The sequence below is a fragment of the Apis mellifera genome, linkage group LG5, assembly GCF_003254395.2.
Source record: "Apis mellifera strain DH4 linkage group LG5, Amel_HAv3.1, whole genome shotgun sequence".
Taxonomy (NCBI): Eukaryota; Metazoa; Arthropoda; class Insecta; order Hymenoptera; family Apidae; genus Apis; species Apis mellifera.
The window spans coordinates 1,639,639-1,665,606 of record NC_037642.1 but is presented as its reverse complement, the minus strand read 5'-3'; the positions used below and the strand labels follow the sequence as shown (position 1 = coordinate 1,665,606).

General features: G+C 30.8%; 1 protein-coding gene across 7 annotated transcripts in view; it reads right to left on the bottom strand.

Moving 5' to 3' along the window:
- The window catches only part of LOC408822, a 698,419-nt gene that overhangs the window by 84,876 nt on the left and 587,575 nt on the right, over nt 1–25,968 (bottom strand). For all 7 annotated transcript variants that reach the window (XM_026440819.1, XM_026440818.1, XM_026440820.1 and 4 more), the window contains one exon: nt 4,267–4,566. In XM_026440819.1, coding sequence (XP_026296604.1) covers nt 4,267–4,566 — 300 coding nt within the window. The remainder of the gene's footprint in view (nt 1–4,266; nt 4,567–25,968) is intronic.

The following is a 25,968-nucleotide window of genomic DNA, read 5'->3' as shown; positions in this document are numbered from 1 at the left end:
TCGTCCACGAATTCCTGGCCAATTACGGGCCAGGCCCTCGTTCTCCCGGGTTAACGAGGATTCCGGCGAATTCTTCGTTTCCACCCTCTCGATCGAAGAGGACACCAACTTCATCCACCTTCCATCGGCGCAAGATCTCATACATATTAATGACGATTCGATCGATTCGACCTCTGTTTGGAGACAACGTGAGCCCTTCCGTTGCTCGCAATGGTTATTATGCCATTAATGTAATGAAGGTTAGGTGGAAATAAAAGGTTCGGATGTTTCGTTTTTCAGAAGGAAACGTGATAGAAGCGTTTATAAATGTAATAGTTGATCGGTCGATTGTTTCTTTCTAGACTTTAATGGAAAAATTTTTGAAAGTGGCTTCTTCGAACGAATTTCTGTCTGCAGATTTTTGAGAATCGAGGAGAAATTTTGAATCTAAATTAGAGATCTGATATAGCTGATTTTTCTACAATAGAAGAAATTATATTATCTATATTTTCTAACAACCATGGTCAACAATAATAATATAATAATTCACAAGCATCTCGAAACAAGCATCTTGTCTTTTAAAAATTATCTTTTAAAAATTGAACAGTTAAAAATATGGAAAATAAAATTGATGAATGTAGATATATTATATTCATCTTCTAAAAAGCTAAAAATAACAAAAATATATAATAATGATTCATCTGTACTTCTTGAAATTATGCGAGATTTCGAATTTATTTATAGCAATTTAATCGAAGATGGAATTACATCTTGAAAAAAATTTTTATTTTGAGACATTTTAATAAGAGTATTGGGCTTATTTGAGAAAGAATTGAAAGAATATTTTAATATTATAATATGTTTTAAAAATCTTATAGATAGAATCTTGAAAATAATTTCTACATCAAACATTATCGGTATTTTTAACGTAACATCTAACTTCGAAGTAATTAAAAATGCAATCAATATAAAATAATTCTTTAATTGATTCGTTCATTTCTTTTTTTTTTTAATTTTGATATGCAAATGATGCAAACAATCGGAAACGAAAATACTTAAATTGCTATATCGTGGATTTTTTTAAAAATACGTGAAGTTCGTTTTCGAGTCCATTGAAAATATGCTCGATAAATTTTAAATAAACGATGCATATTTAATTTTAATTAAACCTGGGTTACATTCAATTTTCAAGCCCAATAATACCCGAGCGAAGTTAAAAATTTAATCGTGTTATTCGACGAGCATCCAGTTTTACACGAACTTAAAATGTATTAAACTCGAAAGCGTTTTAAACGGGTGGGGCTGCGTCAAATAAAGAATACAAGCAATTTTTTTCCCCCGCGTATATAATTCATATCCCGTAAATGTAAAAACGGGATTGAATACAATTTTACGTTCGATGAATCGTAACAATTCACTTACACGTGAATTCAGACACGTTTCATATATCGTCAGCCAACATTTTCACTGACCACATTGTGTTGACCAAAAGTCAAACAGAAAAAGATACGAGAGGATCCGCGTTGTTGATCCTCGCTAATGCATCGCGATTAGAGTTTATTGTTCTTATACATAGATCGAAGCAAACGGTAAACAATTTGTCCCCACGATGGACCGAGTAACTACTATTAGATCGATTAAGTCAACGTGGAAGACGCATGGGTGATATGTTTAGGTGGCTGGAAACTGAATTCCTTGTGGCAACATGCTCGGTGTTTGCCGATTGTATTTCTTGTATCAACAATTGAGAAACGTCGTAGGCCGTGATTGCTTTTGTTTTACGACCGGTTGAAACTAACTCGCGTGAAACGGGGTTACTCTAAATCCTTGTTGTTACCGTGTTCATTATTAAACGTCCATTCAGAAATAGAATAGTGCTGTGTACACGTGTAGACATCGGATAGAGAATTAATCTTCTATCGATGGATTAGAATTGCGTTGATTTGAATGTATGTATTTATTGTTCAATTTTCTTTTTTTTATACAGAATGATGATAGAAGAAAAGAAGATAAAAATAATATTTTGATTTTAAATAATTAAAAAGATTAAACTTGGAAATCATTGAGCGAAAATTGATTCATTTAATAACAAGTAATAATATAAATTTGGAAGCAAGTGTTACAATTCCTTGAATGACGATGGCTTAATAGTGATACAATTTCAATTTTAAAATATCAAAATATTTATTATAGAATTAAATTAGAGTAGTGAAAAGTAAAGGTCATATATGAATATTTGTTATATTCATTTTATGAGGACAATTATTTAAGAAATTAAGAATTTGATTTTTGATTTTTCATATTTATAATCTTTGTATTGTATTCTTTTTTTCAGATAAAATGGCAATAAAATTTTTTATCCTATATATTTCCTATTGGTTACTTTTGACTTCAATAAACTTTAATAATTGATTTTCAAATTTTTGAATCACAAATTTTCACTAAAGAGATATATAAAGTGTTTTAAAAAGATAAAAGATTAGAAAAAGAAAAACATTGTGGAGAATGTTTATATAACAATTTTGAAACACTAATAAATTTTTTATCATTATATGATAAAATTATAATTAATATAATATCATAAAATAATTAAAATAAATTAATATATTAGGAAGAAGAAAATAATGAAAAAAAATTATAATTAGAAAAGAAATATTTAAGAAAATATAATTACATGATATTTAATTGATATTGAATTATTATGATATATTCATGTTTATTATTTTTATATCTATTGAAATTGTTAGCTATATGTTCACTTATTACAAATTTCTTTTTTTATAACGTTTTATGTTTTGTCTTTGATAAAGAAAAAATTTAAAAATTGTGCACCATACTTTTGATTAATCTTATTCTAATTTAAACTAGCTGCCTCTCGATTTTAATGCTACCCTCAGGCATTCACTGTTATTTAGTTTTTCTTTCTTTCTTTTTAATTTTCTTTTATTCTTCTTTGTTCTAAAAACTAATAAATTTCTCAATTTGATATATCTGCATATATATTTATCATATTTTATATTTTGCACTTGCTTTATTTACATCAAAGAGAAATTCATTGCATGGAAATCTAAACGATCTGGAACGAGAGTAACAGATTAATTATCGCATCCATTTGAAAAAAAAGTTGATGCAAATTGGCAAATTATTTCGAAAGATGCCAAAAAAGAATGGAGAATCGAGGGGAACAAACGCGTGTTTTGGATCCATAATTTAAACGCATACCAACTACCGGAACTTTAACAGGTCACGCTACGTTGATTAGTTGTAATGGCAAAATATATCACTAGTCCGCCATCGTTAAAATATTTTCGCATGAAGTAAACCAAATAATGTATGCACATTGCAACGTATCACAATGTTGAGTCGCTATTAAGTAATGGTCGACCTAATATTTCTTTGTCACTTCTCCTTTGACATCCTGAAGTGGAATCTCGGTGAGAGTGTCACGAACCATTACTTATGTACGATTTTAGGATCGGAATTAATGTATTTTATTTATCTCTTTCTTAAGAACAGAGTGTTATATATTCGTGGAACATTTTTGGAGGGTGAATTCTTTTGCTTATTATATAAAGCTATATTTAAATTAGAACAATTTGTTAAGAATTTTTGAACAAGATATTCGTAATAATTTGAAAAATTGATAAATAAAATAAATGTTAATAGAAAGATCTTTATATGAAATTAAAATTGATGTATTTTATTTCTCTTTTCCTCCTTTTGGGAATTATTTATTGTAATTTAGAAGATAAATTAAGTTAAAATTCAGAATTTTATATCGTTTTCTTTATATCTAATTTTATATCTGAATTTATTTAAAAGAATTAGTTAACGTTTTTAAACGAGGCAATTATAACTAGTGAAAATGAGATGTAATAAGATAATAAAATTTTTAATTTGAAGAATTAACGCTACATTTTTAAAAGCATTGAAAAAGTCTGAATGCTTTTAAATATTATATGAATATATATTTATGTTTTATGCACATATTCATAATGTATTTTAGAATATATTGTTCAATTTTTTTGATTAAATTTTTTTATTATAAATCTTATAATATTTATTAAACATAAATTTTATAATTTTTAAAAAGATTGAATAAGATCTATTTTTTTAAATTTGATAATTTGATTTTATTTAATTATTCTTTTATTTGGCATTAAGTTGCAAAATGTTGCAACTTAATGAATGAAATATTAGAAATATTTCTGTTTTAAAGAAATCTCATATTGAGAGATATATTGAAAATTTTAATAATTAAAAAAAAATATTCTAAACTTCACTTACCTGTACGTGACTCCAGACTTTAGGTTTGGGGCTGGATCTCGCGTTATTTGTTGCATTTGAACTTCCAGAATTATTCGAAACGCTGCCAGATGAAGTTGTGGACTTGACGGACGGTTTTTGCGTTTTTTGAATTTGCGCTGTGACTGTGCTTGATGAATTGCTGCGTTGTTGCTGTGGCTGTTGCGCGGATGTTTGTTGCTGTTGTTGCTGTTGCTGCTGTGTTTGTTGCATAATCTGTTGAATGAGCTCCAGTTGCTGTTTCGTGAGACCATCGTTGCTAGCACCAGGAGACGTGGCACTCTATAAAAAAGGAAATAGAAATATTAATAGTTTATATTTCATTGAAATGTATATACAAAAAGTTAATATTAATAAGTAAAAACAAGTAAGAATTTTTTATTTGAGAATGTTAATAAAATATCGATATTAATTTAATACTATGTGCGTATTTTAGTTGTTTAAAAAAAATAAAAAATAAAAAAAGTAAAAACTGTGGAAAGAAAGTACAAATTATTTTTCTTATTCAATTTTTCTTAGAAAACCTTTCGAGGTTTCATTTAAAAAAGAGAAACGAAGAAAGAATAATTCTGGAGAAAAAATTTTGACGCCGACCTAGAAACCTTAATTGATTAAAGCAATCCAGGTTGAAAATGTACTTGAAAATGGGAAACTTCGTTTGACGGTTTAACGATCTTATGCAAGAATTCACTTTATTCGATGTAAATACTTTGTAAATCTTTGAAAAAAATCAAAGAGAAAAAAGCAATTGAAAGTGCGTTTACTTTTCTTTTATATATTCTTTAAGTTCATCCATTAAAAATTTAAACATTTTTTTTTTATAAGAATAAAACAATAAAAATTTCATTCAGTATCTAATTACAACATTCATTTAATACTTAATACTTTTTAATATTTTATTATTTTATTAACAAGTTCTGAATATTTTTATGTATAAAAAAATTACATTTTCTAAATTTTTTCTTATATGGATACAAAATCTCTCCTCAAACTTTATGCGCCCAGGATTAATTATATCGTAACAAAATATTCTTCTTTTTTCATTAGATGACATAAAAATATAATAATAAAAATAGACTTAACTTTCATGTGGACATTAAAGAATTTCTATTGAAAAAATTCTTCTGTTTCCATATACTAAAATTTCAGGTATATATATATATATATATATAAAGAAAAAAAAATAACCATTTTTACCAGTCCACCTCGTATAAGAAAAACGAAAGCCCTGAACAACAAACCTCAATAAACCCCGACCACACTCTCTCTGAAAAAAAGATGCTCGAAAAATCACCCTGCTCGAGAGAAACCATCATTTCCGCCAACATTCCCTTTCCACATTCCTCCATCACGTTCTATTAATTCCAGTTTACATTAAAAACACGTTTCCGCTAATTCATCGTTCGCAATTCCGTGCACTAACTCGGCGACTGAATTTTAAAAGAGCGCGCTCTTTTTCTCTTTTATCGATCGAGCCCAGCGCATAATTCAGCAAGCGAAAAAGAGAGAGAGAGAGAGAGAGAGAGAGAGAGAGAGAGAGAGAGGGAAAGTGAGTTTTTCCCTTTTCAAGAAATTCCATCCGCCATGAACGTTAACGACCATCGTAATATTCACGAAAAGATCGACCCATAAAATTCGTGCGCATCCACGATGCGCATGCACGCGCGTAAACGCACCATACTTATCCACCGAGCGAACAATGAAACTTATTGCTGGATATGTACAAGGGGCTATGCACCTGTGCTTTGGCGCCCCATGTTCCGCTCGCCGTGTATATGGTTGTTTTACAGTCCAACAATCTCGTAACACGAGCGAATGTTATCAGAGGAGTCTCGAAGATTCGAAATGTGGAATACGAAAAGAGATGAAGAATAAATTTAATCATAGTTGTTTCTATGGTTATTAATTCAATGAAATCTTTACTTTGTTAGTACGATTAACTATTTTACATATTTTTTAATACCTTCGAATGAAATTATGTTGTTCGTGGAATAATAATAATTTAAGAAAATATTTCCATTGTATCCATTTTCATTAATATTTTGAAAAATGATATGAATATGATCATGAATATTTATAAAGTTTTTAATTACTTAAAATTATTTAAAAAAAAATGTCCAAGATATTTGTCTATTCCCATTCTCTTATTATTTCATCAAGCAATCGAACAGAAGAACCGTGATGAATCATCGAATAAAAAAAAAAAAATTCGTTTCTTTCCAACCCCCCGCAAACTATTTATTTCTAAACCTACCTACCGAGAAATAACATTCTAACCCTGCGATAAATTCGGATAAGATGTTTCGCATGAAATAAAATAAAAGCGGGAGAAAAGGGGAGAAAAAGGAACGAGAAGGATAATAATAAAAAAAGAAAGGAGGAAAAATAAAAGAGAGAAGGAAGGGAGGAAAAGGACGTGGATGCGTACAAACGAAAGAATGGCGGATGCGAGCAATGGTTGTCCCGCTTGCTGATCGTTTTTCAACGACACACCATGGAAAAACCGTAGATGCCACTATGCTTTATTTTCCTTGCTTTTTTTTTCTTCTTTCCATCTCTCTCACTCACTCTCTGCTCAACGAAACGACGAATGACGAGAACGGTAACAAAGGGACATCCGACCGGGGGGGGCCGGATTTCACGATTTTTAATTAAGAGACCGGTCCCATTGGGTTACCACGGACACGCCTGGCATGCCATTCGTGTCATCGCTTTCGATCCTCGGACTCGGTTTCCTGAATTATTCGGGTGTGATCGCGGAAAGTCCGGTCATTCAATGCTCCCTTCGTTCCTGGCCGAGCGTTTTGGTTATTACGGACACCACCAGGCCGAAAAATCTCGGGACAATTGACGGGAGATATGTGGGATACGCGTTCTCTCTCTCTCTCTCTCTCTCTTTTTTTTTATGTGTGCGCGTTTTCATTGACTCTGAAGTTCATCGTGATGACAATAGTAGGACATCAATTTGGTATAGAGAATCGGGGGAATATTGTTTTTTTTTTTTTTTTTTGAATTTACTAGCGATTTCAATTTGTCGATGGATCGAGAGAGAGTAATAATTTTAAAGCAATGAAGGATTTACGATAACTAGAAACACAATTATTTCTTATAAACATTGGATGCATTTAATTCTTTCTGAAATTTTAATCAATGAATAATCGATCCTTGCTTTAATTTAAAAATTTATTCTGTAACGAATATTTCTTTAAATTCTTTAAATCTATACATAATATATAATATTTGCGTCATTCATTATACATATTCATATATATATAGGATATTAATTTTTAAGAAATTCGAGTTTAAATCAAATGTTACTCGAAAAAGAATCGTCTCGCTTTTCATCAAATTCAAAAATAAATAAATTATGTATTTACCCACGTACAACAATTTCCCATTTTATTTCCTACCTCCAAAAATCGATCTTTCGATCCTGCGCATATAAAGCATAATAATCGAAGCGTCCCGTGGTAATCGTATTTCCCGAAGAAAGAAATGAAAAAAAAAAAAAAAGAAAAAAAGGAAGAAAAACAGCAAATGAGGGTCCAGCTGACGCGAAATAATTTCGCCACGGGGCCAGCCGCTGATCACTTTTACCCGTGGCGCAACGTGGGCCGCCTAGAGGGGTGGGCGGGGGGTGGGAGAGAGTTAGCGAGCGCGAATTGGAGCGTCGATTAAAATTGGATTTGTTAATTAGCGCGGGGAATGTGGCCGTCGCCCTATCCGTCTCATACCTTATTAAACCTTCATTTCGTAATTCCCACGCTACCATTTGTCATCGCTGTAATCAGTAGCCGGTTGTTTTCCGCTCGCGCCGCGCGTTTTTCTCACCCTCCCCGCCCCTCTTCTGCGGTGAGGGGGTGGCGGGAGGGAGGGAGGGAGGGAACGATCGGGAAAGATATTTCACGCTGCCTCGCTTTCGCATCCCCGGTGCATTCGCCGAGTTACATAATCAAATCGTGGTGGATTGTTGCTCACGTGAACGTAAAAATTGGTTTCGAGTCGTAAATAATATGTAAATTTGCGTGTATAAAATTAGCGAAAATTGTTTTTATCCTTCTTCTTTTTTCTTTTTTCGTTTCGTGAAATATAGTTTCGTGTTTCTTGTAACTTTTTTTTTTCTTTAACTCGATCGCTTTAATTTATTCCCCTTTCAATTTAACTGTTGACTATTCGGTGAATTTTTTAATTTGCTAGGATTAGTTGTAAATACGGTATGATTAAGTTGAGATATGATATATAAGGATTATTGATTTTTGATTTCATGATTTTATGAAGATTTATCATAAAAGATATATATGTTGAAAAGTTGAAAACAATGTATTGAAAGTTTAATTTCCATCATCTATTTTATTCTACATGTTATATTTGTATTATTATACATAATCTGTATTATATATTTCATTAGTCATACTCATTTTAGTTTACTTTTATATACCTTCTTTCTTTATCTAAATCTCAATAATTGACCATAAAATTTGATATACTTTTAATTTAACAACATTTATAATAAAAAATTTTAATAATTTTCAATAGAAAGAAATATCACCATGACGATCTAATTAAAATCGATTAAAATTTCTATTCACACGTCATATTAATATACAAACATAAAATCTTACAAATACATAAATAATTAATATATAAAATAAAAACGATAAATTCAATTGAAAATTGATTTCTTTCTTCAATATTTCCTCTCGTAATAACAAGCGAAACGGAATAAATCGTACCATACGGTTCGCTAATCCATCCGAGTGAATATCGAATAATTATAATTAAATATTTAGGAGGGAACGCAAGGCCAATCGGTTGATTTCGTCCTGTACGAGGAATTAAACGTACGTGTATGTTTGTATTCTAAATATATCCGCTCGGGGCGTTTTCGTTCCCTTCAATTCTCTCTCTCTCTCTCCCTCTCTCTTTCTGTCCGGAATAGAGAAACACGTCGGGCAACACGTTCGCTTATTATTAATATCGGACACTTTGTTGGCCGTATAAAGGCGTTGAAAAGAGACAAGGGGAAACAACGAGCGCGTTTACGCGTCGAAGACAAAACGTCGTTTCACCACGTTTCGGGTCGAGTATTGACTTTTTGCGCGAGGCATTGGATTGTGATTTCGGCCATGTTTCGAACGCGTGTACAATGATATTGTGTTATTTCAACGCGTGGCCGATGGGACGAGAAGGGATGGAAAAGATTCATTGAACGATTGTTCGAGCGATCGTTACGTATGAATTTTTTAGAAGCACTGTGTTAACTCGAATCTTTAATGCTATTTTCCTTTTTAAAGAGGCGTGATACTCAGAACCAAAGAGCAATCTTTTATCCTCTCTCTCTCTTTTTTTTTAATTTTTTTATGAAAAGTTTGAACAGATAGAAAAATTGTATTATATTGCATCATTGAATCCATCGAAAATTATTATAGAATTTTCGAAATCAAAATTACATTGAATTTTCAGTTGTTTGATATTTATCTAATAAACAAATTGGGAAATGTAATAAATCGTGTTTACAAAATTTATAAGGACGATTTAAATTACATTTAATTTATAATGCAACACGGCCAGGTAATAGTAACATTTGTTTTACCCTCTATCCTTCAGATAAATATTTTTACGCCCCGTGTAAGTAAACGCGCATAAATTTAAGAAAAATCTAATTTTTCACATTCTTTCCCGCTCAAGTTTGACACGTTTTATATCTAACTCATATTTGCCATGCACGTTCACCGTGCAAACGACTATTTGTAATCATAACAAAGTGGCTCCCGACACGGTCCAAGAGGGAAACGCATTTGTTAGCCACGGATGTTCGTTCTTCACAACGTCTCTGAAAGTTTGGTGTTATCTCTTGTTGGACGAACGAGCTTCCCTGACAAATCGTCGTTTCCGACGGTAGGAATCTGTCGGCGAAAGGGAGTATTCACCCTTCTCTCCACCTTCCTCATCCATCTACTATATACATTCCATCCACACATACTTTTTCTTATATTTACGATGCGGAATAAGTTGGGAATTTTTAGTTCTAAATAATACATTTCAAGGAATAATTGTCAGTTTCTGAAAATCATTCAAATCATTCAAAATGTTTTGAACAAATTAGAGAAATATAAATATTAATTTCGATTATTGTTTATCCACTTATTTGATTTTTCGTTATATCATTTCTAAATTAAAACCAAATTTCAAATAAAAATTAATTCAATCCAGATTCCATATATTTAATCATCCATTATTATTCTTGTCACTCTCTAAATAAACTTTTTGGATTAAATCAAAAAACTGATAAATTTTTAAATTCTAGATATTTAGTCAATATTTTTATTTCCTTCTTCATTGTCACAATTATCATCCTCGATGTTCAAATCCGACTTCTTGCATCAAGTCGACTCGAGACACGCATTTAAATCGATAATTTCGCTCGTATTTCTCTGCTCCCTTCATTTCACCCACCACGCGCTATATTCGGCCGCAATTATTAATCTTCATTCAACCATTCATCATCCTATTACCCTTCCTTAATTCCTTCCTTCCTTCCTCGTTCGACACTTTCCACCGCCATCCCAGAAATTCATCGCGCTCACGCGAGAATCGCATTATTTTTCTACCATCTCCCTTGTCGCAGCTACGCTCGTTTATCATCCGCCTTTTCTTCACCGCGCCGCGACCCACTTTCCCTCCGACCATCTTTTCCTTCCTTTCTTCCCTACACGCTTACGATATTTTCGCCCTCCTCCTCGCTCTATTATTTATAAGCGTATACACCGATGCCTCCACCGTTCGTTTCCGGTGTGTTGCTTTCGCTCGGCCCCGGAACACGAGAGATGCTCTTTTATTTCAATTGTCCCGGAGCGAAAGGTGCGCGCCGAGCTTTTAATTATTCGACCACGTTTTTTGCTCGGTGTAGCCAGCGCAATTCTTTTTACCGCCGTCTCTCTCTTTCTCTCTCTCTCTCTTTCTCAGCTTGGCGTGCCAGTTTCGTGCGTGATCGCGCGAATGTTTTTTTTTACGCGAAAGTTCATCGTGTAATTGGCATCGTAGATTAATCGTCTAAAAGGAGTTGTGATAAATTGTTGATAAATTTTATTAAACTTTTGGATATTTGCTTATATTAAAATATATTCTCTTAATTCAAACATTTCTAATCTCAGCATCTTCGTTCTTGAATGTTCTTTATTATTTCACTCGATTAATATTTCTTCATTCGATTTTAGTAATAAATTCGACTTCTTAATGAGTTTAGTATATTAAAAATATTCATATATTTATATCTTATATCCGTTATATGAATCAAATTTTTTAAAAATAATTCTCAATATAAAGTAATTGTTATCCTAAGCTTGTATTAAATTATACAAATTTAATGAAACGCAATTATTATTATCCATAGGTTTTATAATTTTAGCTGTTCATTTAGGGATGTACATCTATGAAACTACGGGACAATATTGCCCAAACATTTATACAGCTTAATTAATTAGGTTAATTAATATATTTAATAGCGTGCTCGATAATGAATCACTCTTGATTAATGATGAGCATTAGCTACGATACTCAAAAACATATCGATATAAACATATCGACGGTGTAATTACTTTCCATTCTAACGATCGCACGTATCTACTTCGAGATTCTTGCAATTTCTTTCCTCCAGAAATTCCTTTCCAAGCGAGGCGGATAAACGCCTGTGGAATTTCTCACTTCCACATCCCCTTAGTCGCAATTTCAATAAACAGTAGTGCAGATGTTAAAATCCCCGAAGGCGACTTTTCTTTTATCCATCGTGCAACACGGTTGAAGATGTACAAGCTGTTCCATTCGATCCCAACAAGTTGCGTACGATATCAAACAAAAATATACATTCAAAATAAATTATTCTTCAATTCAATCTTCGAGTATATTCAAGTATAGAGAATCTATGAAATTATAGAAATACACAATGAATGAATAAAAATTTTCCAAATATGTATTTGTAATAAATGTTCAAATAAAATCATCGTAATAAACTCGTTTTGATTCAATTTATAAATTTTCGCCTGAAAAAATTACGCAAGCATTTTTTCTGGTTACGACGATCTCCTGAAAGAACACGAGGAGTGAAACGACCTGTGCACGAACGACGCGAGGGAACGCGATATCCTGGATCGAATGCAAAGTTCGACACGGGGTTGCAAGAGGCTGAAACGATCGAAAGGCTCCTCTCCCCGAGACGGGAAATGGAAGTTTGAAAATGTATTCCAGCGAGTGAGTGACACGTATGTTATTGTCGGGAGACTGGCGTACGAGCATCCGGCGTAGCGAGAGCAGGTAAACGGGTACAGGGAGGCGGAGACGCGTGGAAGATGATTGCACGCGCGTTAGTTCACTGAAAAATTTCAGTCGAGGCCAAACGAGAGACACTGACGTGACTGGTTATGGACGTTAACGGAGCTGGAAAATCAAATTCGATGCGAATAAGCTGGATGAATAATGACGAAGCTGGAAGATGGATGATTCTTCTTTGTTCGAGATCATTTTATGGGATCTTTGTATCTTTGGGCTGCTCTTTGTGATAAATTTTGTTCAGAGGTGAATAATGTTTGGCAAGTATTTTTCCTCTCACAATGAAAAATATAGATTAAAAAAAAGTGTAAAGTGTCGTTCTGTAAGAGGTGTAAAAGTATCGGATATTGCGAGAGAGATTATTATCACGTTCGTTATTTAATTTTTTGGAAAATAATGGATCGAATAACGCAAGGTTTGAAAAAAAAAATTAACAGTTTACTCGTTGTAATAACATTATATTTTGTTTTATCGCTAGTGTGCAGTATGAATAAATATAAATATAAAATTTTTATGTATTTTTCTCGCTGAATATTTTTAGCTTTATCTTCGACCATTCGTTTCGTTTTTATTTCCGTTTCATTTCATCTAATGTAAATTTAAATTGCTTATAATTTAATAAATAAACTTTAATCGATAATTTTTGTATTTTATGAATACAATTTTTGTATTTATTCTAGCCTCTAGAATCGATAAAAAGATTTCATATTATCAGATTCATATAATTACGATAATTTATTATAGTAATTTATTATTATAACAAATAATTAATATATAATTATAATTATATTTCTTCTTTTTAAATTTATAAATTCACAAATTCGATTTCTAATAATTCTATTTATTTAATTATCCTATAAAGAATTTTTATATATTTTTAAACATAATAATAAATTTCATTTACTTATATAATAATCAAAAAACCAATATAAATTATGCAAACCAACTAATTTATAACTAATTAAATGATAATAAGAAAAATGGAACAAATTATGTTTTGCCAATTTTAAATTTATATTTTTTAAAAATTCATAGAAAAAAAAATTCCTATAAGAATGAAATATTGCACAGAAGTTATTCCTCTGTATTTGTCTTTTTAAATTTCATTAAAAATAATTCCCCAAAACGTCCGACCAACATAAACTTATAAACACTTTAAAGCTTCCCATGCTTCTGCCTTTTACTTTCCATTTACATTCTCTACAAATACAAATAAAATTCTTACATATATACACACAACAAAACAAAAAACCCACAAATTTCTAATCCCTTAAAACCCTACCACATTAAATCCCAATTTCACACAATTTCCCCCTTCACCCTTCCCCACATTTAATAATTATTCCCGCAAAGATAGAGAGAGAGAGAGAGACAGAGAGACAGGGAAAGAAAAAAAGAATACATTGCCCAAGCGTCGTGGCGTTTATCCTCACCAAGAGAAAATGGGACAAGTGAGAAAAGTTAGTTTTAAGTGCGTCACTTTTCCAGGGACCTGCGTCCCCTTAACTACGATCCCTGTACAAAAGGGGTGAAAAGATGCGAGTCAGCCAAAGTTCCAAATGAAAATTGACGGGGAAGGGGAGGGAGAGAGAGGGGGAAATGTTGAAAATATGTGGCCGGGGGAGGATCTTAACACCTGCTTCCGCCTTTGGCGAGGTCTCAAGGTGGTCTCGATGAACTTAAAACGAAATTAAAAGTACGAGAAGCTCTTCTTTTCCTCTCTCCCCTCTCCCCTTTCTCCCTCCCTCCCTCAGCAATCTGCAAGGGAAAGTCCGTCCGTCCACGCGGCTTTCATTGAAGTTTTTTTCCCCCTTCTTCCTCTTCTTCTTCTCTCTCTTTTTTTTTTAACATCCGTCGAGATAATCTGGCTTAATTAATTTAATTCTGGCGGCGGAGAAGCCACCAGCCGTTCCTTCCTCCTCGACCTCGATTCTCCATCTGCACGAAACTATGGCAACCGGTTCGTTAACGAACGTTTTATTATTCGAACCTCGGAGCAGATATCGATATCACGTTATCGATGCGATGAGCACGGATTGCTATCTTTCTCTCTCTCTCTTTCTTTGCATCTTGTATTTGCTTGATCCTCTTGGATCTCTTTGCTTTTCGATCTTCGATCGGATCTGATGCGAACAGGGATCGTAACGAGATATACATGAAACGATTTTAAAATTGAATTCTTTTTTCTTCTGGTCATACATAGGGAGAGTGTGTCTTTTGGTTGAAGAAAATCTTGATTCTGTGATGCGAGAAAATATATTTTTCTTTTATATTCCGTGTGAAAATTTTACTCTTTAATGTTGATCTTCTTTTATTTTAATAAGGTTTAAAGGAATTAAAAGAAAAAGGAATATTTGGAATGGATTCGATATTTCTATATTTGTATATTTTTATATTATATTATCTATTACGATTATTTGTGTAATAATTTTTAGGAAATGAATTTCTTTTCAATGGGGCTGAAGAATTCTTTTTTAATGGAAGATTGTTAAATTTTTATAAATATATCTCATCATATTGGAAAACTTGATTATTTATATATATATACGAAATCAATTTTCATATTATTCTAAACTTTAAAAAACTGAATGAAAATGTAATAATCATCAAAAGTTTTATTATATTGAATAATTACTTGTCGAGATAGTTTAATAAAAATATTTGAATAAATTCATAAATTATGAACGATTTAAGAATTATATGCACTCTTAACAATTCAATTATAATTTTCAATCGAATTCTTTCCATTTATTTATGATATGATTTTATATATCAATCTACAATCTACCCATCAACATCAACATCCAAATTGATAATATATTATCGGTGAAACCATAGAAGTTTCAAAAGTTCTTTAAATCCAATGAATCTTCATTTCAAATGAAAATATACTCGCATCGAACCAGTTTCGAAGTCCAGTTAAACCGGAGGAAATCGAACAAAAGTCAAAAGAAGCAAGATCGAGCAAAAAGGAAGTTAAATGGGGGAAGAAAAATGGCGTGTTCCTCGTCTCTCGAAGCATTTAATACCGAGTCAACTGCCTTATCGATTCCTTTGGCGGGAGATCGGCATCGTTTCGCTACACAAATCGTAGAGTTTCCATGGGAATCGACAACCGAACAAGTTCGTTTGGTTAGTTCCTTCGTGAAACTTTTACAAAAGTTTCTGGTCGCGGTTGCGGTTCACTTCCTTTTTCTTTTTTTTTTTTTCAAAGTATTGATTTTTCGATGAAGAAACTTGACAATTCTACTTTTTCGACGTGTACGACACAGTTCATAATTGTTTGATCACTTTTTTGAAAATTAAGTTTATAACAAAGTTACATTTATAAGTATATTAAATAATCTTATATGTATGATTATTTTTTTGGAAACGATAATTTATATTTTATACAGTTAAAATTATTACAAAGACATACGAATGAATTTAAGATTATAAAATATGTACAAAAATTGATCGAAGAATAAAAACTGTAATGGAAAAAATGGTGAAAGATAGATTTTATCTTTTCGAAGAAATTAATTTATCATGTTTTACGTACACACAAATCTTTACTCGAATTAAAATTCGATTTCGCGATGAATTTCTTTATAGATACTCTTTGAATCAATCTCATTAAGTGGACAAATACTTATGGACGATAATGTACAGCTTCATCAAGCAAAAAGGGAAGCTTCGAATGCGGATGTTCAAGCAAATCAAAGAAGAAAGGGCGGATTTACCCTCATCAGTCATAAGGTGCTTTCCTTTGATTCTTCCCATTGACCTAATTCATCGCAATCGTAGAAGTCTCTTTTTATAATTGGCCGATTCACTGTTGAGGGTATTTTAGAGGTAGAAGTACACTTATCAACCACTTTTCCATCTCAACTCTTCTTCCCGGGAAATATTTCTACCTATATCGTCGATCAACCCACAATTTCGAGGAAACGATACTCGAACCGACTTGGCGTACTAAGCCCGGGCAATTTGTTTCTGTCTACTCGATTTTCCTTCGTTTCATAACGTTTCACAAAAAGAGGATAATTGATTGGACTATAATAGTTAGGCTTCTTGAACTTTTGAAGCGACTTGAAAAATTATTTCCCTCCACTTTTCAGAGGATTTGTAATTAGTCAAACTACCTTACGATTCCCTCTCTTTCTATTTTACTTTAAAATTTCCTCCCATTTAAGAGGAAATAAAATATCACGTATTATAAAATATTAATATTTAATTAGACTTCGATTATCAATATAATTGTAACACAGTTTATATATAAAATACAAAATTAATTTTTCGGATAACGTTTTGTAACTTCCAATATTATTATTATTATTATTAAAAGATAAAATACTGTAATTTCCAATAGTTATTCCATTTTTTTTAACATTGTAACATATATGTGTAACTAAATATAATCCAATATAAACAACAGAACAGTAATCGCTAATAATCCACAAAGCAATGGATGCAGCTATGAACAAATAATATCAAACAAATATATTAATTAATTTCTTTTCGTTCGTTCGACGTGGATTACAATTAATCCACCGTGTAATGCACAGTTTCGTTTCAATCAGAAATGCGAAATCTGCTTTTTCGTCCTAGCGTTAAGCGGATACGGAGGAACAAAGAGGCAGAGAGAGAGAGAGAAGGAGAGGAAGAGATTTACAAGGGAGAGAGAAAAAAAAATTCATATCCTGACTACGTAGCCAGCGCAGAACAATGAAATATACATTAAACGAAACCAGTTTCCAACCGTCTTTGTCCGCAAACATTCGGATACCAGATATTTGAAAAAAAGGGAAATCCCTCGTTCCCCGGCTACGATTTTCTTTGCTCGCCAACGAGCACGGGCCGAAAAACCACGAGAAAGCTTGATAAGATCTCGACCCCGTTACGCAGCTCTCGAAAGAAGAGAAAAAGAAGGGAGGAGGCTCTCTTCCACTGCCGCGAATGAATACCCGTTTTCGAACACTGCGAACGAGGTACATCAATTTTTTTTTCCTTTCTCTCTTTCTCTCTTTCTCTCTTTCTCTCTCTCTCTCTTTCTCTCTCTTTGGACCACTTGATGGTCATGTGTGCAACCATTGGAAGAATTTACAGCAGTTGGAAAAAGCCTCGTCTTCGTTTCTCTTTTCAACGATGAAGTTGAAAGTATGCTGAAGGGATTTCGTTCACGGTCGAGGAATAAATTGATGAAATGTCGTGTGTGATATTTGTGATACTTTTAATATTTTCCTCCAGTTTTATGGATTCAATCAAATACTTAATTTTATTGTAAATAAAAAAAAAAGGGGAAAAAGTTTGATAAAAAAAAATGGATTTTGATTTTTCGACATTGAAATTGATCTTTGAATTTTATCTCAGATAGATTAGTGTTGATAAGATTAAACAAATTTTATTTATCTTTTTCTTTATACAATGTGTTTTGAAGAGATATTAAATGTTTTTTGTTTTATAATATATTTCTAATATCGTTTGGTGTAATTTATTTAATAAATTAAATCTAATTAATTTATTTTATATCGAATGTTTGATTCAGTTCAAATAATAATAATAAAAAATAATCTTGAAAAATAGAAGATATAAAGTGGTAAAATATTATTTATTACAATAATTATCTTTTCTTTAATTTCATCAATTTGATTGTAAAATAATTTCTTTACAGTTGCTTTTCTTTCAAAGAAAGAAAAATCTATAATTATTTTAGAATCAAGTAACACGTTAAATATTGTAAAAAAATTCCAATTGGTAGACATTTTTGTTTCCTCATCGAATATAATTCACAGAGGACAAACATCGATCGAGATCGAACGATTCATTGTATCGTTAATGGAAAAATTTCATTATTATTATTCATGGACTTTCAACACCGCGAAGAAAATTGCAAAATCATTGAAAAACTATAATTAAAATCGTTTAACACATGGTCCATTAGAAAATCGTGTTCCCTTTTTAAACGCTTATCCTTTTTATATTTGATTTCAAGGCTATTAAACGATAACAAATTAAAAGCAGCACGCGATAAGAGATTGAAATCATGTTTGAACGAAATTTTCTATTCAAAACCTTTTTCATGATACTTCGATTTTTATTTGAACATTTTTTAACTTTTTTTAACCCTTTTAGTAATGATGTATAGTTAATAAAAGAGTTCAAGATTAGAGAGATTGATTTCTAAAATATAGTTATAATTTTATAAAAATGTTTATAATATTAAATAAAATGAAAAATTTTTTAATTCATATAATAATGAATTATTTTCTTGATAAATAAAAGATGTATGAAATGTAAATTTTATTTTTCATATATATTTTGTTATATTTATAAGAAGATAAGAAGAAGAAAAATCGAGTATAAAATATTAAATATGTTAAACTATTGTTACAACATTATGATTATAATATTATATATAGAATGAATAAAATAATTGATCACTTTAAATATTTAATTTGATTTTGAAAATAGGAAAAAATTGCATGATATAAAAGAAAATATAATTGCAGATGTTTTTTATGTAAGCAATTACATATCCTTAATATATGCATTGTTTCTTATAAAAATAAGCTTACTTTCAAACCAAAAATTTATTTAATTTATTAAATTTTGTAAAATTTATCAAAGACAGGTACTTTCATTACATAGAAAATAATACACTGCGATAATTAACATCAAATTATTTCTTTTGCATTATTTAAGATTAATTAAATTATACTGTTCCTTTCACAATTTATATTGTATAAATTGTTGTATGACTATCATAAATAAAAATTTGATAAAACCAAAAAAAATATGAATCCTCATCTTCTAATTTTCTCTCAAAACGATTTTTCTATCAAAAATTGTTCGATATTTTCACCTTTTTGACAAATACTTCGGAAAGATCTCATTCAGAAGAAATCTCACTTTCGTCGAAGAAACGTTTCCTCCGTCAATAGTACTTTTCGAATACCGTAAGGGATCGAGCCAGAGTAAAATTCGTCTGTATGTGGCAAAAGTTGGCCATTGGGCGGGAAATTGGCAAGCTGAAAAGCAAATTTTGCGGTGTGCCTCAGGTTCCGGCAGGTGGAATTCGAAAGTACGAAAATTCGATAAGATCCCGACCTGATTACACACCGCATCGGCTAAAACTTTTAGGATATGGGTTCTTGTGGCTCGGTTGTGCTCCCCCATGGGGACGAAATCTACGCTGGCAAGCATTCCATCCTTTTCCTTTTTTTTTTTTTTCGATAACCCCTTTTCCTTTGGACAACGAAACTTCCGTTCTTCACTCTTTTTGTACAGAAATCGAAAATTCTTCTTCTCGACTGATATTTGCTCCAAGTCCAGAGACAGTTAGAAAAGAAAAATTATTAAATTATTACCAATTAGAAAAGAAATTTTATTAAAGTGTGTGTGAATTTTGGGAAAAGTATAATCAAGATGGAGATTGCTTCTTGTAATTTAATATTTTCTCGCGTGAAGAAGTGAGAAAAGTATCTTTTTGAAATGAGGATTCGTAGGAATCCGGAAATTTCTTCATTTCCTTAAAATTAAATACGTTTAAAAAAAAAAAAAGAAAGTTGCTGTGATAAATGGAAATATAAGAATTATAATATTCAATTTAAAATATTATATGTGTAATTTTTTTTTTTTTTTTGATCATTGTAGGAAGAGTATCTAATCAACAGTATTGATAATACAATTTTTATCACTTTGACCATAAACGATCAATTGAATGGAGTGTAATTCAGTTATGTTACATTATTGATTACGTATGTATGATTATCCTTTTAATTGCACTTTAGTTAGATTAACGAGCAATGAAAATTAAAACTTGATTTTTGTTGACGTTTAATTAAAAATAAAACAACATGCAAATGAATTTTAAATGCTTTTTAAGTGTGGCAATATAAAGAAGTCCATTAAAACGAGTTTTCACACGAAGTAAATTAGAATATACATACAACGTTCTTTGATGAACGAAATTTAAAGCGTAAAAAATTAATTTATATGCAATTTAGATGCAATTATTCGCAAACTTTTAAACATCACTCTCGTCCAATTTTTTGCACGAAAAATAATCGATACATCTGTCTCTATAGTATTGAAATCACTTGTTAAATGACACACACACAAATACTTATAAAATATTTATTGAAATTATTACTAAATAACGAAGTTCAAGAGCAATCAAAAGATACGTGAATATATAACCGAAATAATTCATTTTCCCTGCAAGAGAAATTTGTTACTTCTTTTATTTTGTATATTTTCCAAAATAATAATAAAAAAAAAAGAAAAAAGAAAAATTCATGAATTCTCTTACAAATTTTTCCGATCATATCGGAAAAACAACCCCTTTTCTTCCTTCTATATTTGACTTCCTTATTATATTTTAAACCAGAATTTAAATTGCAAAGTGCACTTAAGACTTTACACGAGAAATAACAGCATTGCCATCCCTACGCTGGTTTCAGACTGGTATTAGACTCGTAAACGCGTTCAAAAAGATCGAACCCATTGCTTGAACATTCGATCTCTCGTTCCACCTTTGCGCGGGTCGAAACTAGGTTACTCAAACAGAGAACTACTAGACGCGATAAAAGGTAAATCTTATTTCTGAAAGCAAAAATATTATTTCTAGATCCCGACGAGTCGCTATTTTTAGGATATAACTTTTAACCTCCGGATGGGGTTTCAGTTTGATACGAAATACTTTTCTACTACCTCCAAGTATTCGAGTATCGAGTTTTACATGTAATGGCAAAGTTACATTCCCTATTGATGGAAAGGGAACAATTCAAGTAACAGTAATTAAGATTATAAAAGTTTAATCTCCAACAGGATTTATATCGAATGAGTGGAAAAGTTTTTTGATGGATTTTTAATACTGTGTATTATGGAAACGATAGATTATTATATTCCTTTTTTAAAAAAAAACTTTGACGATAATTTTTAACTGGAAAAGATAAGTGGAAGAAAAGAAAAGAATGATAACATAGTTGGAAAAAGGATATATTTTATTAATAACGTTTAATTTTTGAAGTTAAGTGTCGTTGAAATTTTTATCTTTTGAAAATAAGAATCACTAGCAACTGAATGTTAATTACAAGGAGTGGAAATAATAAATCCGCGAAATTGAAATAATAATTAAAAAATTATGAATACACGAGTAAAATAATTATAATATTTTCATGTTAAATGAGCGTACATCTGGAAAAATATATATTCCTTCGTTTGTAATATTTAATTTAAAATGTGAATATTTATTAAAATTTTTTAAAGATATGTGACAATGAATTTTAATCGAAAAAAAGAAGAAAACGATAAATCAGCAAGATTTAATTAATAATTAAAGAAATTACGTAAATTACGATCGAATGTTTTGAAAATTATTCGTATTAATTGAACTGTATATCTGGACAAAAGATTTTTATATTTTGTATTGCATCTTTTCTTGCCAGCATTTAATTCAATGTTTTATGTATAATAATCATGAATATTCATTCATCAAGTATTTTAATTCGTTCGGTAATTGGCACATTTAATTTCCTCTTTAATAAAAACGCACGAATTAATGCATCATAATTTAATGCACCGATTTTGTAAACCGTATTATTTGATTTGTACAGCAATTGCAACCGATTCTTAAATACGTATATCTATTAAATGAATTTTTAAAAAATGTTACAGTAGTAAGTATTTTATTACGTAACGTACGTTTTAATAAATTATCCGAAATACATTTTTTTGTAAAATTATTTTTTCAACAAAATGTGATAAAATATCCGAATGATGCAATTTTACGTATGATTTCATCCCTTTTGTAACGTTAAATTATGAATTTGTCGAGTCTTATCTTCTCGAGATAAGCCGCTTATGTGGAACAAACACAGACGATAAATTTCGAAGTCACGAATTTAATCCATTGCTGATTCAGAATGGGAATTAGAAATACGTGCTCGTAAATGTTTCCGTGTTCATTGTATCGCGATACAACGATATAAAAGATTAAACTTTTATACTATTTTACTCTGTATTTTATAAATATAATTCATCCCATATAACATCTTTTAAACTGTTTTTCAAATTTACTATTAATTGCTAAAAATAATACGAGAAAAATAATAAACCACGTAAATTTAAATCTACCGCCAAAATTACCATGAGTCGATATAACAGTTATTTATTTACTTAACCTTAATTTTATCTTTTTCGTGTATGATTATAATTAAATATGTTTACAATAATGTATACATCTATTATAAAGCAACATTATTTGTTCCACGGTTTAAACAAGTAACGTAGATAAATCTAGATAAATAAAAAAGAAATTTTGAATCAAAAAATGATAAATATTCTCAGCGTTATAAGCATTTACTTATTATTATTATATATGCAAACCGTTCAAAAAATTTCATTTTAAACAAGTTTATATCGAAGTAATATGTCGTCATATATCTCAAATGAATTCATATAATTGAATATTGAATTGAACGTAAGGGAAGAAAGCTTTTATGATTTCCATTTCAATTTACAAGTTCGATCGCTCGTAGCCATTAATTAATATTTGCAATCAAGATGAAGACCGTTCAATATGTGCGACAAAATATGGTGGAGCGCGTATGGATTGAATTTCATGGTGGATATAATAAATGCGAAACGAAATCATGGGGGATACCGAATCTAACCTATAAAATCCATTAACAAAATCATTCTCTCTTGCCTGGAAGAAGATAAGAGAGAATGCTTGGAAATGTGCAAACTGAACACGCTTCATCGTGTTCGATGTAATTTCGCTGTATCTATAGAAGAAAACAGTGGAAAAATGCACAAGGCTTTTACAGGATTCCATTGTCATTTCACGTGTATCGAGCTACACTCGATTTCCGTCATTTTTTCGACTGAAGAGGGGAGAAAAGGGGGAAGGAAGGGGAAAACCCCTCCCCCGTTTATTTACATTCGTTTAGCTTTCTCTCGCAATTTGCAGAATAAAAATTGGAACAAGTTTTGACTTTTCACCATGACTTTGAAAAATATTGAGTTTGCTTTGGGACGTGTTTCTGGTATCAACAATGTTTGCTGTTATAATTGAAAGGCTAAGGGGGGAAATGACACAAGTGCATTTTTACCCCCGACACTAAATGAATAACAGAAAACTTTATTTCATGTATGTATGAAAATCTATTTCATGGATGTTTAAATCAAATATGGTCGATAAATATTTCAGTATTTTGGTAGATGATATTGATATAGTTTTGTGAACATTTCTCATTTCTTTTTCTTTCAATAAATGTAACTTTGGAACTTATTACATGAATGAAGTTTCTCTCGAATTATTAAAAATCCGAAATCTATTACATGTACAAAATATAAAGATATATTTTCATTATTTCGTTAAATTTTTATGGTGCAAAGAAGAAAGAAAATTACCATTATTTGTGATGATATAAAACCAATATTATCCTTCATTAAAAATAATTTAAATTAAATCTATCGTTGAAAATAATTTACAAAATTATAAATTTAAAAAGAGAAAAAACAAGAAGACTTTTCACGATGTCTAATCTTAAATTATAAATTCCTCGTTTAAAATTGGTAAAAATTCCAGCCGATTCCATTCCAAATTAAAATTCTTCTTTTCGTTCTTTCGGTATTTTATATATATATACGGGAATCGTATATTTACCAAAAAATTTCGCACGCAACGATGCTTAAAATTTTTCCCCGAGAACGTGGGAAACGCCGTATTATCAGAAGTTCAGAGAAAGTTGCAGCAATTTGGCAATACCGAATGACGCACGTGCACGTTATTCTATGTCGGTGAATGTGCAGCAGCGCATGCATTTCTCGGATTATTCCGTGGAAGCATTTACACTAATCGCTATTCCTAGGTAGTTCGCGAATTTCATCACAGAATACCATAATTGGATAAATGAGGCACCTAGTTAAACCGCTACAGATAGGTGTGCCGAAATACTTGCTCAACCGCAACTTGGAACAAATGAAATCAGAATATCGATAATTTTCCGTGTATCGCGATGCGCACGTGTGTAATGTTGTTATAATCCTCGGTGAACAGAATAGGAAGGATGATGGAGTATCTTCGATTTATTTTCAATTGTTGAAACCAGATTAAACTGCACCTATTTCGCCGTAATTGAACAGTTCAATTGTCTAATCGTAACCGTATGATGATTTACAATTATTCTGCAATATAATTCACATTTAATGTAACAATGTATAATAAGCATTTCGAAAAGTAAAAAAATTGAAAAGAAAGTGAATTTATTGAAGGAAAATACTAAAGATTTTAAATTTAAATATTTTTTTTCTTTTTTTGAATTTTCTAAAACAAAAATTGATAAGTAAAAATATTGTATAAAAATTTTAAATTAATCGATTATATTATTACTCATGTTTAATGCATGTAGGATTTATATATATGTACATAGAAATTTTGTTCAAAATTGCTTTCTAATGTATTCCACAGGCGATAATTGAAAGGATTAAGGATCGAAACTTCCTAATGGCCAATCTTCTGCAGCAGAGATGAATAGGGGCACGTTGTGGTCTAGCATAAAATCTTGCCAGAATATTCAATGTTTTCTTCAAGCAAACTAATAATCAAGAACTCTAATTATATATTGTAAAACGACAAATCGATACTCAAGATTTCTAGAAATCAAATTTATGATATTTTATAATAGAAATAAAATTATTAACGATCGTTTCATTATTATATTATAATAAAATTTGATGAAATAATTATCAAATTCTTCCAAAGAATCCAAATTTCATAATTTGATTAGATATATTTCCTTTGCAATATAATTACAAATTTACAATTACAATATTTGTACAATGAATAGATTATTAAAGGAAATTTAAATTTAAACGAAAATTTAACGAATATTTTTAAAAAATCGTTCTTTACATCAGCTCAATTTATTTAATTTTTTATTGACACATTAATTGATAATGATACGAACAAGCAAAATAATAGTGAAAAATAATTTCCTTGTTCAAATTATATTCCATTATACATGTATCACACATTTAAAAATAATATTTTAAAAATGATACTAAAAAAAAAAAAAAAAATACATATCGACTAAAAAATAATTCGAATCATTTCTACTTTTCTAATCTCATCTTCATATTTTACATGTTCCTTTCGAATTTTATCGATGAACGAGGACACAGCATCGATTTCAATGCCGATCTCACGCGTGTTCAGCATACTATAATCGTGTCGAGATTCCGATCTTCAATTAGCCCTATATCAAGCCGACTGGCTATCCGTGATTTATAAATACGATCCCTCGTAGCAATGGCGATTTCGACGGGTCAAATTTACGATCAGTTTTTGGGCTCGAGTTTTCCTATACC